A 19,461-nucleotide genomic window follows, 5' to 3' on the forward strand; every position below is an offset into this window, starting at 1 on the left:
AAGTATGTCTTGTTGAAAGGAAAATTCTCCTAAGATAGTTAACAGTTCAAGAGCTGTTAGACATTTAGCTTTTGGAATAAATGACAGATCATGAAACAGATTCTTAGAAAGGTGGAATGAGGATGAGCACAAGGGCACTAGAGTCTAAAAGACTGGTAATTTGAAAGTTGTGCAGTGCACACACAACATAAAAAATAAAACCAAAAAAAAAGTTCTAAAAATAAAATTACAGTTGCTTAAAAATGTCTAGTGAATTTTAAAGTATATTTTTGTAACCTTTTAACAAGAAAAGGATCAAATAACATAAAACTGAAAACGTAAGATTGAAAAAGGGATTCACAACTTTAATTTCTGAAAGAGAAGAAAATGGGAATTTGATATAGTGTTGTATATTATTCTGTAAGATTAATCCAGCAATAGCAATTCTAAATTTGTTCCTTCTTTATTTTACTCCCACCCACAGAAGCTTATTGAAATGAGGAGTAGAGATTAATATTTTAACCTATTTATTAAAAAGGTGAGAAAATATGCCATTTTAAAAAAATTTATTTATTTATCTTAAAGAAAGAAAGAGAGCATGAGTGGGGTAAGGGGTAGAGGGAGAGAATATCCAAGCCAACTCCCACTCAGCACAGAGCTGAACATATGGCTAAATCTCACGAGCCATGAGATCAGGACCTGATCTGAAACCAAGAATCATATGCTTAATTGACTGAGCCATTCAGGCACCATAAAAATCTGCCAGTTTTAAAAGCTGACATCTTACTGGTGAAAAATTGGATGTATATCCCCATATGATTATGGCATAAAATGGATGTCTCCTCTCACCAATTTTATTCAACACTTCAACACTGTACTGTATATTCTAGCCCAGGCAATTAAGCAAGAAAAATAAATAAAAGACATCTAAATTGGAAAGAAAGAATTAATATCAATTAATTAATTGGCAGATGACATAATCTGTATGGAAAATCTTGGTGAATACACTAAAAAATAAATAAATAAAACTTATTATAACAAGTACAGCAAGGTGGCAGGGTACAAAAGCAATATACAGAAATCACTTTATTTTTATACACATAACAATGAATAATCTGACAATGAAATTAAGAAAACGATTCCATTCACCATTAAGTCAAAATGAACAAAGTACTTAGGAATAAATTGAACAAAAGTGACATCAAACATAGTACTTTGAAAACTACAAAACAGGGCAGCGCCTCCTTCAGCCCACCATGTGATCCTGGAGATTCGGGATCAAGTCCCATGTCGGGCTCCCTCTGACTGTTTCTCCCTCTGCCTGTATCTCTGCCCGCCTCCCCCTCGTGTCTCATGAATAAGTAAATAAAATCTTAAAAAAAAAAAAAATAAAACTAGAAAACATTGTTAAGGCAAATTCCAGAAATGAAAAAAACATCTCATGTTGTGGATTAAATTTAACATTGTGAAGATGGCCAAACATTCCATAATGATTTACAAATTCAGTGAATTCCTTATCAGGATCCCAGCTGATATCTTTGCAGAAATTGATGAGCTGATCCTAAAATTCATATGAAATTGCAAGGGATGAGGGTAGTCAAAACAATCCTGAAGAATAGTAGTCAAATAAGATGACATATGCTTCCTGATTTCAAATTTATTATAAAGCAACAGTAATTAAGATAGTGTGGCATTGGTGTATGGATAGATATTTGGATCAATAGAATATAATTGAGAGTCCAGAAATAATTCTATACATCCACGATTGATTTTTTGATTAGCAAAACTTTTCAATATGGAAAAAAATATTTTTATTTTAAGATTTTATTTATTTATTCATGAGAGACAGAGAGAGAGAGAGAGAGAGAGGCAGAGACACAGGCAGAGGGAGAAGCAGGCTCCATGTAGAGAGCCTGATGTGGTACTGGAGCCCAGGTCTCCAGGATCAGGCCCTGGGCTGAAAGTGGCGTTAAACCACTGAGCCACCCAGGCTGCCCCCCCCAAAATATTTTTAAATAATTGGTATTGAGACAATTAGACAGCCACATGCAAAAGAATGATCCTTACACAGAAAACATAAAAATCAACACAAAGTGTATCCAAGACCTCAGCGTAAGTGTTAAAAGAAAAAAGTGTGCAAATAAATCTTCATGACCTTTTATTTGACAAAGTATTCTTAGCTATAATACCAAAGTATAAAAAATACAAGAAAAAAACAGATAAATTTGGCTTCATCAAATGAAAAATTCTTATGCTTCAAAGTATACCCTCAGGAAGGCAATGATAACCCACAGATTTAGAGAAAATATTTGCCAATCATTTATCTGATACAGGAATTGTAACTAAAATACATTAGAGCTTTTATAATTCAATAATAAAAAGGCAAACAACCCAGTTAAAATATGGGCAGATCATCTGAATACTCAAATTCATGAAAGGATGTTCATCACTATTAATCATTAGAAATAAAGATCAAAACCAAAATAAGATGCTGCTTCACATCCAGTAGGATAACGAGAGCCAAGAGTTCAAATAAAATGTCAAGGATGTAGAGAAATTTGAATCCTCATGTTTCTTGTGGGAATGCAAAATGGCATCAATTCTTCGGAAAATAGTTTGGCAGTTCCTCAAACAGTTAAATACAGAATTAACATATAACTCAGCAACCCCGTGTCTAGGTATACACTCAAGAGCAATGAAAACTTATGTCCCCACAAAAATTATATATTTTTATAGCAACCTTATTCATAATAGCCAAAAGGTAGAAAAAACCCAAATGTCCACTGACGGATGAGTATATAAAGAAAATTTGGTATATCCATACAATTATGGAAGATTATTCAGTCATAAAAAAGAATAACATAATTATAAATGCTACATCTTTGATTAACTTTGAAGACATGACGCTAAATGAAAACAAGATCCAAGATGTCACATAATATATATGATTCTCTTCATGTGAATGTTCAGAAAATGGAAATCTGTAGAAACTAAAATAAACAGTAATTACTTTAGGTCTGTGAAGGGATAAAATGAAGGGTATAAGTTTTATTTCTGAACTGATAAATATATTTTAAAATTGTTTATGCTGATAGTTGCACAGGCTGTGAAGACACTAAAAACTATTGAATCTTGCATCCTAAATGATAAAACAAATTATTTGTATGGTATGTGAATCATATCTCAGTAAAGCTATTTAAAGGAATAAATCACTCTCCATTTTCTCCAAGACAAATAATTTTATTTCACTTCTTTATTATTACCAAATGAAGTGATTTATTCCTCTGGTAGACCTTATCATCTGAGTCAATGTCATACATACCAATCTCTAGGGTTTTGTATATAGTAATATATGCCTATTTGTTTTGAAGTGTTTGGTATTTTCTGCAGAAGTGGAGAATTTAGATATTAATATTTTTATATTTTATTATTCTTGCTTAAATTTAATTTTATATGATAAAAAAGCTTTGATACCTCCACATCTGTAAAATGACTTCTTTACCTATTTTTCCCTGCAGCTATCAACTCCAACTTCTATATAAATATTGATTTCCTCAACTCCCATTCCACTCTTAAGCAGTTCTAATTTGATTCAAGACACTGCAGTGTCATTAGATTTTTTTCTTGCCAAAGTCACTAATTATTTCCATGTTGCCAAAATCCAATATATTTAAAAGTCTTTGTCTCAGGGAACTTTCCAGACTTTGTCCCTTCTTTCATTTTTAAGCGCTTTTGTCTCTGTTTTGAGCAATGAGAACACATTTGCTTTTTATCCCCAGATCTTTCCAGTCTTCCCTACAAACAGTTCATCTTTATCTGATGGCTAGATATTAAAGTTCACTGATGCTCTGTACTGGCTCCCAGGTGCTTCATTTTATTTACTCCTTCCTTGCTGATCTCATCTACAATGGCCTATTAATTCTGTACCCAAAAGGTAGTGCCAATAGGATCTCTAATGCATGCACATCACTGAATCTCAACTATATCCACCAACATTTCCTAATTGGAATCCTACACACTCCTTTACACACTCCCTCTTGCTCTTGTGCAATACATTCAGCAGAATGAGCAATAGTGAGCTCTAAGAATTAAGGCAGATCATTATATCCCCCCAGCTAAAATACTTAAAAGACTCCTTGTTGCATTAAAAGTAATAGCAGAGTAAGAAAATCCAACACCTGCCTCCATATTCTGATCACTGCGTATCTCTTGCTTCCTCTTTTGCCTTTCCCTCTGCGTTCAATATATTTCTGCTACAATGAACAGAGCCATGAAACAGAAAACTCTTTTGTTCCTCAGTATAGACATAAAATAACACATTACATTAAAGCATTAATCATATCACCATCTAAAATATTAACTTACAAAACAGTTCCTATGCAATAGGTGACCAAATACATACATGCATACATACATACATAGTGATTATCTCCCACCCCCACTAAAAAAACACACTTACATATACTCGGCATTCCAAACCAATTTTTCAGGCCTGTCAACGACAAAATAAATTGCTAGTTATCACTGCTTTATCAAACCCAACTGACATGGCAAGATTAGAACAGAAAAACAGTGTGACTAAAAGCAGCCATTGAAAATTGAATATGCTGACATTAAAACAATTACTATGTAAATTGGTGCCTGGAAATGACTTCTATAGATATGCTCTATAGTATGCTTGTCAGTAGCCAGATGCCAAGTTGACATTTTATTCTGCTGCTGTTGAGAATGGGCTGAGAGAACTTTAGCTGAACCAAAATGGTTTTTCAAGAAATCAAATGACAAAAAGTTGAAAGAATATAAAGAAATGTCCTCCCCTTTCTGAGCATGAGTGATTCCCTTGAGAAGTTAAAAAATATATGTAGATGTGGTTGACTAACTATAACATACTTAGCTATTCTGATAATCTAGTTCAGGAATCTTCTTAAAATAAACTTCACAGAATTAAACTACCTGAACGGTCATCTATCAGCAAAGCCATTTAAATGGCTTTGGATAGACCGAGACAATAAATTAATTACTTATTAGGGTTCTGTACATCATATTGAAACTGACACAAATGTATCAAAACAAGGTCAATATGTACTATATGTACATGTATATATATGTATATGTATGTATATATGCATATATATATTGTGTGTGTGTGTATATATATATATATATATATATATAAAATTTTTCCCCTGTATTAGTGAAGTCAAGCAAATTGTAGTATTTTGAATTGGTTTCCCCCCACATACATCCTAATGAAAGTAACTGGATCTGAATTGGTACTGTCTTTATCACCATTTCAGGGAATTACCATGATTATTACCATGATTATTAAAGAATGGCTCAAAATCACGGACAACGTGGGCCCCCAAAGGAAGCTCAAAATATAACTCTTTGCCGGTTTAATGTAGTCATTACTATGCAATAACATTTTACATGTTTGGGACGCCTGGGTGGCTCAGCGGTTGAGCGTCTGCCTTTGGCTCAGGGTGTGATCCCAGATCCTGGGATCGAGTCCCACATCCGGCTCCCTGCATGGAGCCTGTTTCTCCCTCTGCCTGTGTCTCTGTCTCTCTCTGTGTCTCTCATGAATAAATAAGCAAAATCTTTAAATCAATTTTTTTAACATGTTCAACATTAAATGAAAAATGTTCCAAGTTTCATATGTTTCACAAAGGATGTATTATTCTCATGTTAACCTGAAATATGTTAATATAATTAAAGAATCTTTAAAAGCATACAAACATTCCATTCTTCAGGTTATTTGATCAGCAATGATATGGTGAGTAATATTGTTACAGATGCTATTATTACTTGAACAAACCCCCTAGACAAATATTAAGAATATATACAAATCAAATCATTTAAGAGCAAGATGTTTCTTTCCTTTCTTGATATTAGTCTAAATGGAAGAAGAAATACATTCTCTTAATTTAATTTTTTTATTTCTTTTTTTTTCATTCTCTTAATTTTAAATCATCTCAACATAGTAATTTTAAATACTAAGATTGAATTTTACTTTTTGAAAGAGTGGTATATATTAGATAAATATTTATTTTGGAGATTTTAACAATTCTCTCTCAGTAATTGGTTAAAGAGGACCAAAAGATTTAATTGGACTATAGGGGATTTAAACAAAATTGTCAATAAATTGGCTTTATTTGTGTTTATTTACATATATTTAACATTACTTTCAGTAACTGCATACTAAACATTTATTTCAATTTCACAGAAAGTATTTACCCCAATAGACTATATTATATATATATAAGAGTATGTAAAACTCTTAACAAATTTCAATGGATTGAATTAATACTATGTTATATAATTAAACTTGAATTAAATTAGAAATTAACAAAAAGTATGCAGAAAAGATGCAAATACTAGAAGTTGAATAATTCTTTTATGGATAAATCCCAGGTCAAATATTATACTGGAAAAATTAAAAAAGCATTGGAATGATATAGAAAATTGGAATGATATAGAAAATACATCCCAAGACTTGTTTAAATGCTATACATATAACATCTTTATAGGTAAATATACAGCTTTAAATTTTTAAAATAAGCCAGAAAAAATTTAATATTAATCATCTAGGTAAAATCAGTATAGAGAGGATATAATAAATCAAGGACTGTCAAACTTTTTTATCCTGATAACTTTTTTTTTGCTTTGAAATCTATTTTATTGACTAATTAGCTTTTTATTAGTGTTATCATGCTCTATTTTTTGTACATTTTCTTTTAAACTTATTGCATCTTTATATTAAAAATGGGTTGGGCAGGCTGGGTGGCTCAGCAGTTTAGCACTGCCTTCAGCCCAAGGCCTGCCTGATCCTGGAGACCTGGGATCGAGTCCCATGTCAGGCTCCCTGCATGGAGCCTGCTTCTCCCTCTACCTGTGTCTCTGTCTCTCTGTGTTTCTCATGAATAAGTAAATAAAATCTTTAAAAAAAAATGAGTTGTTGGAGGTAGCAGGCAGTACTCTGAAATCTCTCCCTTTTATGTGGGTGCTTAGACCATTTACATTCAATGTGATTATCCATATGATTGTCATAATATACCATTTTACTATTGATTTTCTATTTTTACTATTTAATCTTATTCTCCTCTTCTCCTGTCTGTGGCTTCTTTCAGTTTAACTACATATTTAATTATTCCATTTAATCTTTTGAGGGGGGGAATAGTAGATATAACTCTTTACTGTGTTATCTTAGTGGTTGTTTAGGGCTGATGGAATATAATATTAACTTATGGTCTACCTTTAAGTAATGTTATGACTTGATTTATAGTATAAGAACCTTAGAAAAGCATGTATGCATTTTTCCACCTCTGGTCTTTATACTATTGTCAATATACATTTTGCTTCAATTTCTATTATAAATCTCAAAATGCATTGCTGTCATTTTTGCTGTACACAAAGCAATTATCTTTTTAGATATTGAAAATAAACTAGCAATTTTATTGTTTACCCACATAATTAACTTTCCTATTATTTTTTCTCTTTTGTCTACATAAAAATTTTCATTTGTATATTTTTCTCAAGGACTTCTTGTAACACTTTTTGTGCAGATTTTCTGATGAATTAGTTCATTCAATATTTGTATATCTGAAAATGTTTTCATTTTGACTGTTTTTGAAGTACATTTCATTGACTGAGGAAAAATATTTTTCTCTTTAATTTTTTTTTCTGTACCTAAAAGATGTTCCCCACTTCCTCACTATCCTGTATTATTTTTAACAAGAAGTCTGCTACCATCCTGGTCTGTGTTTCTCTGGATTTCTATCTTTTTTTTTTTTTTTTTTTTTCTGGCTGCTTTTAATATTTTCTCTTTATCACTGATTTTAACAATTTAATTATATCTACTTATTTTCTTTCCCTAATAGTGAAATGTTAGTGATGCAAATAGTCCTTTGGCCCAGGGGTCCAGGCCCCTTGAGGGCCTGTATTCAAATGACAATTTGTCATAATTTTTTAGTTATAGATATTTATTTGTACATATTATTCAATGGTTTATTTCTAAAAATATCTATGGAGAATACATTGTACATTTCACAAAAATATTTGAGGTACTAAAGTAATTGCCTAGCCCATTTAAAAATATTACAGCATTTACATACTTCTAAATGATTGGATTCTTACAGAGATGTTTTAAAGGCTAAAAAATAGGATGACAATCACATTTCCAAAAGATTATGTAAGCAGAAGTGATGAATATTGGGTTCTTATTCTTTGTTCTGTGCTATCTAGCTGTATGAGTTATAAATGCTTTACAGAAAATTGTAAACTTTTAGGTCAGGAATAGTACCCATCATTGTACCATTTCTTTACCTGCTATATTATTTTGCCAATTTGACTGTAAAATAATTTGTTCAACTTTCTAAATCTGTAAAGGTCTCAATTCTCAATTAAATAAGGAACTAAATTTGATAATTTTTGAAATGTGGTTGCAGCTCTAAAATGTGTTGCAGCTGTTTCTATAGATGTGAACCCTTATGTATTATAACTTTTTTTGTCTATGAAGAAATTAAAGAGATTTAGTTAAATTTTATCTAAATGTAGTCTTGTCAGGTAGTTTCTATTTTTCCTTTTCTCTCCCTCCCCCCCTTTTTTGAATGAAAGAAGGCAGAAGCCTAAAATAGCTGTGTTCATTACGCTTATTTGTCCAATATTTCTGAGTAATTCCTTCTGGATCCTATAGGATTGCACTTTCTGGGCCCTTGTGCTGTGTGACTGATTCTGACCAATGAGTTGTAAGTAGAACACAATATGTCATTTTAGAGACAGACCATTTATTTACCAGCTTGAGACCCATCAGTGTTCTCATTTACCTCTAGCAGAGTGATTAAAAATGGTAAAAACGTTGGCTGCACTGACTGCAGTGAGCAGAGACTCTCCTGCCAAACAGTGGTGAACAAATAAAGCAGCAAGAAAGATGGAGCCATTGTTTGGAGCCATTGGCATTTGGGGTTGTTTATGACCACAACATAACATTTTGACTGATATATTTAATATAAGCAAATAGAAAAACAAACAATAAGACAAAAAATAAAGCCATACATTAAATAAACTAATGGAATGACCTATAGATTGAAATATGCAAAAAAGTTCACTGAAACATTTTATTCATGTCTTGCAATCCAAGAGTTTAAATTTTAAAAATCTGTGTTTTGATAGTGTACCCAAAATGAAATATTCAACCTAAGGTACTAAGAGGGAATGCAATGTGAAAATGTTGGGGTCCTGGAGCAAACAGCCAAGAAAGACTTCTTGAAGCATCTTTGGTGCAAAAAGGTGGTTCTATTAAAGCACAGAGACAGGACCCATGGGCAGAAAGAGCTGCACCAAGGTCATGAGGAGTGGCTGATTATATACTTTCAAGTTGAGAGGGGATTAGGGAAAGCATTAGTCTCTAAGGAATTTGGAAGCAAGGTTACCAGGACCTTGAGGGGCCAGCTGTTGTTAGGAAAATGTCATTTACTACTCTCTAGTAAAACCTTGGTCATGAGACACTTCAGATATATACCAGGAGGCCATATGCTTGCAGGATGATTGCTAACATATATCTTGGTGGGGGGGGAAGGAGGTTGGGGGGTGGGCTGAGATAAAGGAAGTTTCCAAAGGAATTTTTTTATGTTAAAGGAGACTTACAGGATCCTGGAGGTTGGGCTAATGTTAAGCTAAGTTTGACTTTGCCATTAGCAAAGTATTAACATAGGAGCAGTTGAGTTCATACAGAAAGGTCACTCTGCCTGTCTTAAGGACTTGTCAATGGGCTGTAAGTTGTAAAGAAACTTTTTTTTTTTTGCTTTTCTTCTCCACATCAGAATGTTTAGGTGATGGTCAGGAAAATGTGAAGGTTTTAAGAACCTCAAATGCAAGTTTAGTTAAATGCCCACAATAAAAATGTTGACATTGGTTGCATGAGTAATAAAATAACTCTTTAAATATAAAATAGCACTATAAATATATATATGTATGTGTATATATATGAGTATGTATGCATATATCATTAATAAGTCTGGTACTTATTTTATATATCTGAATTAAAATGCATTGATTGGCCTATTGCTATTGTTGAAAAAACATCTTATTTTTGTGTGTGAAATCAATGAAATTATAAAGATAAATTAATATAAGTATGAAAGGAATGACATTATATTTAAAATAGACAATGTTGCAAATTAAAAATAATTTTTAAATCTCTCAGTTTATCAAATACTAATAGGGAATATCAGAAAATGTTTGTGTATTTTGTTTTGAGAAAAACAGAAGAATATGAGAAACTTTCCATTTATTTTCATTAATAAGAATGGTTTAGCAAAATATTTATAGATTAATTTTTTGTTAGCTTTTTAATATACCTTCCTGATTTGTCATTTCTCTCAAGTAACTTTTTAAAGAACTTAAACTATTTCTTTTGTCTCTCTGGTACATTTAAAATTTAAAGAGTGTTTTTCCATCATTTAGGTAAATTGTTACTTAACAAAAGTATGTTATGTAACATCTCTTACTTAATTTAATGACTCATCTCTAAGCCATTCTTAAACTCGAAGTTAATTTTATGCAAATGCTTATTTTAAAATAACATAGCAATACGAAATGCAATAATTACAGGCATTTTCATTCATATTCCTATAAGCTTAATGCAAAAATGTTTTAATTGGTCCCTATTTTCTCTTCAGAAATTTGCTACCTACCTGTAACATAAACACATAAATTGTGTTTGACTTTATTTTACTTATTTCTTCAACACAGTTCCATATTACCATATTGTTTTCATATTTAACATATTTCCATTCTCAACCTGACTTGAAATTAAGCCTAAAATATACAGGTTACAGATTCTTAATAAAGCCCTGGATATGCTTCAATATTTCTAGTAATGCTGAGAAGCAGTCATTTGGAGCACAACTCCAAGAATCCAGTGGCTGAGGTTGGGAATGAATTCAGGTTTCTTTGGAGCAAGTTAAGTACTAGAATGACTAAATATAATTCAATCAGATTAAACCCTGGTTTTCTTTAGAGTAAAAAATTAGATCAGTATCCTCATTATCTTTTGCCAAAACTATTACAATCTCCAATCTTTCTGTCTCATCTCTGCTCTCTTCATTGTCTGCCCTAATATGTAAACATGATCCTGTCTCCCTCATCACTAACAGTATGTGAAATATTTCACGTTGACTTCAGGCTAACGTCCAGATTCCTTAGAATCACTTTAAAGACCCTACATGATCTATTCTTAACATACAGACTCATCTATAAAGACTTCTCTAATTCTTTCAGACAAAGTTAGCCATATTTCCTTTGGGCTCTGATTGCTGTGTGCCATCTATTATGTCACTTGTGTCATTTGAGTCAAATCATTTTATATATCTGCCTACTGGTCTGTGAATCCTTAAGGGAAGAAACCATAATTTATTCAACTTCCCATCCTAAGTGTCTCTCACTTTCCCTCATGTAGTCCCAGTCTCTCCTAGTTTCCTCCCTCCTTCCACAGAGGACTTGACAGATAAAATAATAACAATTAAGAAGCAATAACAGCAATGACAATAATGTAATATTTATCAAACCTTTGCTATTATCAGATATGCTTACTGTACTAAGTTCTTTGCATGGATTATGTAACTTAATTCTCGTGAACATATTATGAAGGTTGTTGGGGCTTTTATTTATTTATTTATTTATTTTTTAATATTTTTTTTCTTTATTTATTTATGATAGTCACACACAGAGAGAGAGAGAGGCAGAGACACAGGCAGAGGGAGAAGCAGGCTCCATGCACCGGGAGCCCGACGTGGGACTCGATCCCGGGTCCCCAGGATCGCGCCCTGGGCCAAAGGCAGGCGCCAAACCTCTGCGCCACCCAGGGATCCCCTGTTGGGGCTTTTAAAATTTAATTATTGGGCAGCCCCGCCTGCAGCCTGGGGTGTGATCCTGGAGACCTGGGATCGAGTCCCACGTCGGGCTCCCTGCATGGAGCCTGCTTCTCCCTCTGCCTGTGTCTCTGCCTCTCTCTCTCTCTCTCTCTCTCTCTCTGAATGAATAAATAAAATATTTTAAAAAAATAAAATTTAATTATTTAATTTAATTAATTTATTCATTTTTTCCCCTGCAGTGCCCCACAGAGAGAAAATTAGTCTTACAGAAGTTAAATAACCTGCCCCTTGTCACATGGGAGTGAGTGGCAAAGCCATCATGCGAACCTAGATGTCTGATGTATAAAGTATGATTTTTCAATATTTGAGAAATGAATCAGCACAAGATATTAAGGAGTTTTCCATGTTGGTCTAATTGAAAAAAAAAATATACACATGCATGTAAAGAAGGTAACTATATTGCTAATAATCTGCTGATTAGGATAAGGCTATTTTTATATTACACTGTGTCAAGTCATGATAGCTGTATTTTATTAGGCATAGGGAAGACTCTGGGCAGAGCATCAGAAATTAAGAAGTTGAGGGGCACCTGGGTGGCTCAGTGGTTGAGTGTCTGCCTTTGCCCAGGTTGTGATCCTGGGATCGAGTCCTGCATCAGGCTCTGCTAGGAGCCTGCTTCTCCCTCTGCCTGCGTCTCTGCCTACTCTGTGTGTCTCTCATGAATAAATAAATATTAAAATCTTTTTAAAAAAGAAAGAAATTAAGAAGTTGAAAGAAATAAAATACATACATGAAAATATTTTAAAAAATTGAAATGTCTCCATGCATAACAAATTGCAAGCTTCATAATGCAACAGAAGTAATATTTTTTAAAGAATTTTGATCATCACTTTATATTGAAAGTCTATTTTTGACAAGTACAGTATAATTTATATGCCTATGTCTAAGAACGATTTCCCTTAGAAGCAGGCCTTGAGACAAAAATTTGACTGTAGTAATTTTTTAAATATTTTATTTATTTGAGAGATACAGAGAGAGTGAGAGAGAGCGAGAGAGCACTAGTGAGGTGAGGGGCAGAAGGAGAAGCAGACTCACAACTCAGCAGCCCCCCACCCCCACCCCAGCCCCGGCCCCGGCCCCATGCAGGACTTGATCCTGGAACTTTTGGATCATGACCTGAGCCGAAGGCAGATGCTCAACCAAATGAGCCACCCAGGAGCACTTGACTGTAGTAATTTTGAGGAGGAATCTCAGAAAGTACCTAGGGAGGCTGAATGAGGAAGTAAGACATGGAAAGGAAAAAAGCCAGTAAAAGATATACTGTCAACATGCTTATCGCTGTGGGCAACCGAAGGTCAGTCTTGCTGGGAAACTGGTACACAATATAGAATATACCTCACAGTTATCTCATCATAGGACTGTTTATTCTCCAACTTCCCTTCTTCATTGGTTGATACATGCTCTGGGGGGCATTAATTTCCCCCCAGAACTTCTAATCTGCTTTTGTTCAGAGATGAGGGAAAGCACTCAGTTGGCGAACTGCAGGTATAATAAAGGATCCTCTTGTCATATACTGGGCTGGTGAATGCTCAGGAAATACTGTGGTCCACTGGCACCATCTAGTATAGCCTATCGCTCACAAGCCTGTTCCTCCAGTAAAACAGATCTCTTCTGGAGCCAAAAACATATACATGCACATAGATATATACATAGACAAAAAGATGAGTATACCATATATATAATTGCTTTGTTCAGCAGGATATTTGACACTTCAACCTAAATATGGTCAGAATTGAACCCCTCCTCACCTCCAAGCCTTGCACCCCTGAAGATGTGCCCCTCACGCTGTGCTCAGTCAGTCTGCATTTCTTAAGATCAATTGCCATGTCCAAAACATGGGAGTCCTCCTTAAACTTCTTCTCCCAGACAGTTACCAAGTCATGTCAGTTTATTCCTAAATATATATTGAACCTATCTTTGCTGGCCACCTTCAGCTCTTGAATTTCTGCAACACTTTCCAAACTGGTTCAGGGGACTCTCTTAGCAACTATAACATCCTATAAAATCTCTACATTATCAGTTTAAGTTTAAAACTCCAGCTCTCTAGTCTGTTTCTCCTCTTAGGTTGTAAATGTCTTAAAGTCAAGGATTAGGTTTTGATCATTGTTTTATCTCCATTTTGGATCCTGGCTTATATCAACCCTCGTATATCATTGTAATTTAGGTGAATGAATGAATAGGAGAGATCTTTTCACATCTTATGTGTGGTAATAGTTTGAACTCACAGAGAGAAATTATTGAAAGCATTTTTATGCAGGAAAGCCTTATTTGCATAGGATCAGTCTTGCATCTGTGTCTGCCTTTTTTCTGAATAGATTGTATAGAGCTGTCATACATCGCTATTGATTGCTTAGAGGGGATTGCTCTGAATGCAATTCTTATTTAATTTATAACCCAGTGATATATGCAATGTCTCATCTTATGTTTGAAAAATAATTTGCCTTATTGGGAATATCAGTTGCATTCCCAGTTGCGTTTTTGGGTATGATGGTTTGCACAAGTAGGTTCAAAATATTGATATCTGGGTCTTTGGCTTTGTTGGAATAGTTCTCCATGATTATAGCAATGTATGTTGAATTACTTTAGCACTCTTTTCCAGACTCGTGCATTCTGTGTAAAAGCATCTATTTCACAATACTTCCTCGGAAATCACTTACAGATCTTTTTTATACGCTATTATAATTTTTTAGCCATTCTGTGTTATCCTAAAATGAATTTCAGATTTTTTTCTAGCATTTAATGTCTAGTATTTCATGATATAATCTTGATGCTTTTGCCAACTCTTTTCATCATATTTAAAAGCAACAAAGTCTACTTGTTTTATAGATATTGTTACAAATAAATTCTGAAATTAAATAACTGATAATAAAGGGACAGAATAAAAAAGGAAGTGTTTATATTTGTATATTCAGAATATGTATTTAAAATATTTAATTTTATTTTCCAAGATAGTTAGTTTTGTTGGCTTTAATTACATTGTCATGTTTTTCCAAGCTGTAAGGTGACTTTGATTGTAGATTCACAGCAATTTTTAATATATCCTATTGAGATCATAGTGAAATAAAGTCTTGAAACGAATGGTAAAATATTTTAAGTAATGTTTTGAATATTCTAGTGCATTTCTATACATCTTGGTAGATCTACACATACATCAAAGCATGCTGTGGTTTGTTTCCTCATCGAGACTAAATAGTAGCCTGTGTCCTGGCAAAAGCTGAAGCACTAGGTGTTTTTACATTTAAATTGAAACCATTTCTAGAGTTCCACTCTATATTTTGATTTCAAGTTATTCATATCAAAAAATTCACTGAATTTAATAATTGATTGAAATTTTACTCTATTTTAGTTTTGAAGTAACTCAAAGATTTCACAAACAAGTGAATTTGTCATCCTCAATAAAATTTGGGCAACTTGCTGAACTAAGAAGTAAATGAGATTTGAGACCAGATTCCTGTCCTTGTGCAGCTTATAAATTAATTACATAAATAAAAAATATGCAAAAATAACAGTTACACATAGTAAATTGCTTTTAACTAAGCCAAAAGTTAAAGCCCACGTTCTTTTTGGTATCTCAGACTTTTTCATAATGAATAAAGCAACATGGGCTCTGCTTATAATTTCCACTAGAAATGTGATAATGTCTGGGTTCGGATCTTAAGGTAATGTTATTACGTGGTTGTATCAGTATATGCTTATTTAAGATTACCTCTTCATTTATTTCATTGTAAAACTGTGTTTATCCCCATAGAGCTTAAATATCGCCCAGCATTGAAACACACAACTCAAACTGATTAACTGAGCGTAATTATTACAGAAGTTGGATTTCTAGAACTTCTCAGGAAAGCTCTCTAAACCTTAACTATGTTATAAGTGAAAAAAATTTTAACTCATAAAATTTGTTCTCATTATTATTAGTAATATTAGGAAAAGTTTATACCAACAATAACATGTTTCCATGCATTTCTTACCTAATATCTGAGTTCCTGATACAAAAAGGATAAATAATTATTTCATTAAGAGCACATGTGAAGAGGATTATTAATGAATTTCAGGAATGAACTGAGTAATTATTATGATGTACAAGCTCTGATTGGAAAAGTATTAGACAAAGTCTAGTTTTCACAGATGTTTGATAACGGTGAGTAAAGAGCAGTAAAAGATATATTATCATTTTGCATTTGATATTGCTTTTTTTCCTCCTCTATCATCTCTAGTTGTAAGCACAAGATGTACCTGGAAAGGCTGCCAAACACCAGCATTATTATCCCATTTCATAATGAAGGTTGGACTTCACTCCTGCGTACTATCCACAGTATAATTAACCGAACTCCGGAGAGTCTGATAGCAGAAATCATCCTAGTAGATGACTTCAGTGATAGAGGTAAGATACAGTTAATATATTTTATTTAATTCTGTTATTACCTACATAATCATCACTGGCTTAAAAAAAATTGGAAAATTATTTTGATGTTTCTTTCTGATTCTATCTGGAGGGTGATTATGAAGTTTTGCCTATGTTGTGCTTTCATAAAATGTTGGCCAAATGTAAAAGAAATGAATGAGAAGGTATTGGTGTTGTTTGGGAAACTATAAGACATTTGCATTACACTTCTGTTGTAAATTAGACAGGTGTTGGCAAAATGCCTCAAGTTCTTTCAGCTTCAGGACAAACATTGTAAAATATGTTATTGTAAGTACATATGAATGGGGAAATATTCCAGTAGATTTACAAAATCTGTTCCTGTTTCTGAAAGGCATCTGCTCTATTATTTGCCTGTATGATCTATCTCTAGGTTGTGCTTGTGTTACTTCATAAATACCAGAAATTGTAAATAACACAAATATTTTTACTTAGCAATTCCAACTATTTTCCCTATCTGAACAAGAACCAAAAAAGTCCAGTATCAGAAAATTTGACAGAAGCTTTAATATTTCTACCATTCTGAAAAACATGATACGGTTTATAAGACAGGGAAATAAAATCATAGAAAGTTTCCTGAGATTAGGGCTTCATTAATCACCTTTGTTCTGAATGTGAGAATTGTTAATACTGTATGGAAAGTTAAGCTTCTCTCTTTTGGCTGATGTGAGTGAACAGGAGGAAACCTTTTCTATTGATGTTCATCTGTTTGGGAATGCAATGTTCTACCTTATATTTTATTGCATGAAGGAGCTCTGCTTAACTATACTGTATTTCTGTAAGAGAGAATGGCAGTAAAAGAGTTTAATTGCATGTTATCCTTTTGCATCTTGAACTCAAATGGGTTAACTGAAGTTTTGAAAATCTCATTTGCAACAAAAATGTCAGTTTCTTCATACTCTCAAAAATTCTATAAAAGTAAAACTGTTCAGTGTGTTAATATTAAGTTTTCTTTAACAGAGTCCCAGACTTTAACGATATACTTCAAATACTTCATAGTTTACATGAAATTAACATGTTTTGAAATTTGTATGACCAGAATTAGGTTGTCTAACATTTCATTAAAATAACAAACTACCAAGTTGGTAATTTAGGTTGATTTCAAATAGTTTTTGCCTTAGGTAAAGGCAAATAGTGTTGCTTAGGTAGATATGCACTTAATACTACCCAATAATGCATCCAGTATCTAATGCTGGAATTTATTACTTACAAATTTATTTAAATAACACATTGATTTCTGTTCTATTCTAATTGAGGCTACTTATTTCAAAGTAATCACTATACCTCAGACTAAAAATACGTATTTAATGCGTTAAAGCTAAAACTTTAAACTTTGCTTTTAAATAAAAGAATGAAAAGAGGAAGTAAAGATCTGGAGCTGCACATCACCAAATAGATGGTCTTTTGTGGTTGATTGCTACTAAGAGAAATGTTCTGTGGAGCATTTTCTACATAATTAACAGCAGACTTTTGACCTACAGATAATATAGTAGGAAACACTTGGTAGCAGAAAATTGTGGCTTACAGAGCATTTTTTTGCCGAAATTTTCTCAGAGACATTTTTCACTTGAACATCTTTAAAGAGGGAGAAAGTAGTGGCATCTACATTTGTCTTGACATAAAATCATTGTCATCTTTTGTACAGTGACAATTTTGATGGACTATCCTTCTGCATATGTTACATGGGAAGTGACAGAAGACTGTCAATGTAATTAGTGTAACAGAAGTACAACAAAGAAAAAAAGGATTATTTGGGATAGTAATGGTGATTTTGACTTTTCTATTGGGCATTTTTAAGGATAACAATTATTTTTAATGTTTTAGTATATCTTTAATTTAGAGATTGTATTCCTATGAACTATCAAGTTGAAAGTATTATTTTATGAACATTAAACTTTCAAAAGGTTAAAATATTTTGAATATTAATTTTAATTATGTTAAACTCTTGATATATGGAAAAATAAGCTTTGCAAGAAAAATGTGATAAAATACTTCTGTAATCTTTTAGAATATGTCATAATTCAAAAGTTGCATTGAATAAGAAAGATTATTCTTCCAAATTTTTATTTCATATTAAAAAATCTCATCTGACAAAATATGGGGATTAGGTGGACCTAATTCAATCCTCCTTCCTGAATTATGAGAAATACAGAAGGTTAACATGAAAAACACAAGTTAGAATTCCAACACCAACTATTAACTATATGATGTCAGGTTAACGAATTCTATTTCTCAGATTTTTTTTAATCAAAGTGAAGATAGTTTTTAGTTATCTAAGTAACTTCTTGTAAAGAGGTCAGGATGGAGAGCTGACTTGAATGGTTGAATGAATTGTACACCTGTAAAGGAGAGTAATTTCTCTCAAAAATTGATTTCTAGTCATCAAATATTCCCCTGCTGCTATAATAAAGAGTGTCTATACTTCTTTGTGAGGATCCTCTCAATTTAATAAAATCTATTCCACAAGAATATCTATCTATCTATCTATCTATCTATCTATCTATCTATCTATCTATCATTTATTGTCTCCAGAAGCAAAAGAAGGCAGAGGGCATGTGAGGACAAATTGTAGTAATTTATAGCACGTTAGAAAAGTTAAGTTTGCTTTAACATTAAAAAAAATCAAATTCTACCATTAGGTAAGTAACTTACTACAGATATGGAAGAAGAATTACATTCTAAAGGTTCATCAAAAGGAGAATAAAAAGATCACGTTACCTACTTATGTTACATGAGGAGCCTTACATGAGTATTTATCAAAATTCCTTTTAAGTTTATTTTCTCCCTTATAAGAGAAGGAAGGTATCTTAGGACATCTCTTGTTTACAGAGCCTCTAAGACAAAGACGATTTTGCTGCTTCTTTTTATTATGATATTATCTCTACACATGCTGTTAAAAGTTAATATATTTTAAAGTGTATTTATACATTTTTTGGACAACCCAGAAATTGTAAGCCTGCAACATGTAGGGCCTTTTTCACCAGTTCTTTAAAAATCAAACTAAGTAGGCCAGACAAAATTTAAAGTACAGGAAGATATGGGTTTTTGGCTTCCTTTAAGAAATTGTATGTTTGAAATTTTATACTTTATATTTATTTTTAGAAATACATTCTAATTTCAAGTCTGTAC

At 32.8% G+C, this 19,461-nt stretch overlaps 1 protein-coding gene across 1 annotated transcript in view; it reads left to right on the forward strand.

The window, feature by feature from the left end:
• The window catches only part of GALNTL6 (polypeptide N-acetylgalactosaminyltransferase like 6), a 1,162,298-nt gene that overhangs the window by 502,290 nt on the left and 640,547 nt on the right, over window positions 1-19,461 (forward strand). The window contains exon 5 of the mRNA XM_077868561.1: window positions 16,127-16,293. Within this exon, the coding sequence (XP_077724687.1) occupies window positions 16,127-16,293 (167 nt within the window). The remainder of the gene's footprint in view (window positions 1-16,126; window positions 16,294-19,461) is intronic.

The sequence above is a fragment of the Canis aureus genome, chromosome 24 (assembly GCF_053574225.1).
Source record: "Canis aureus isolate CA01 chromosome 24, VMU_Caureus_v.1.0, whole genome shotgun sequence".
Lineage (NCBI taxonomy): Eukaryota > Metazoa > Chordata > Mammalia > Carnivora > Canidae > Canis > Canis aureus.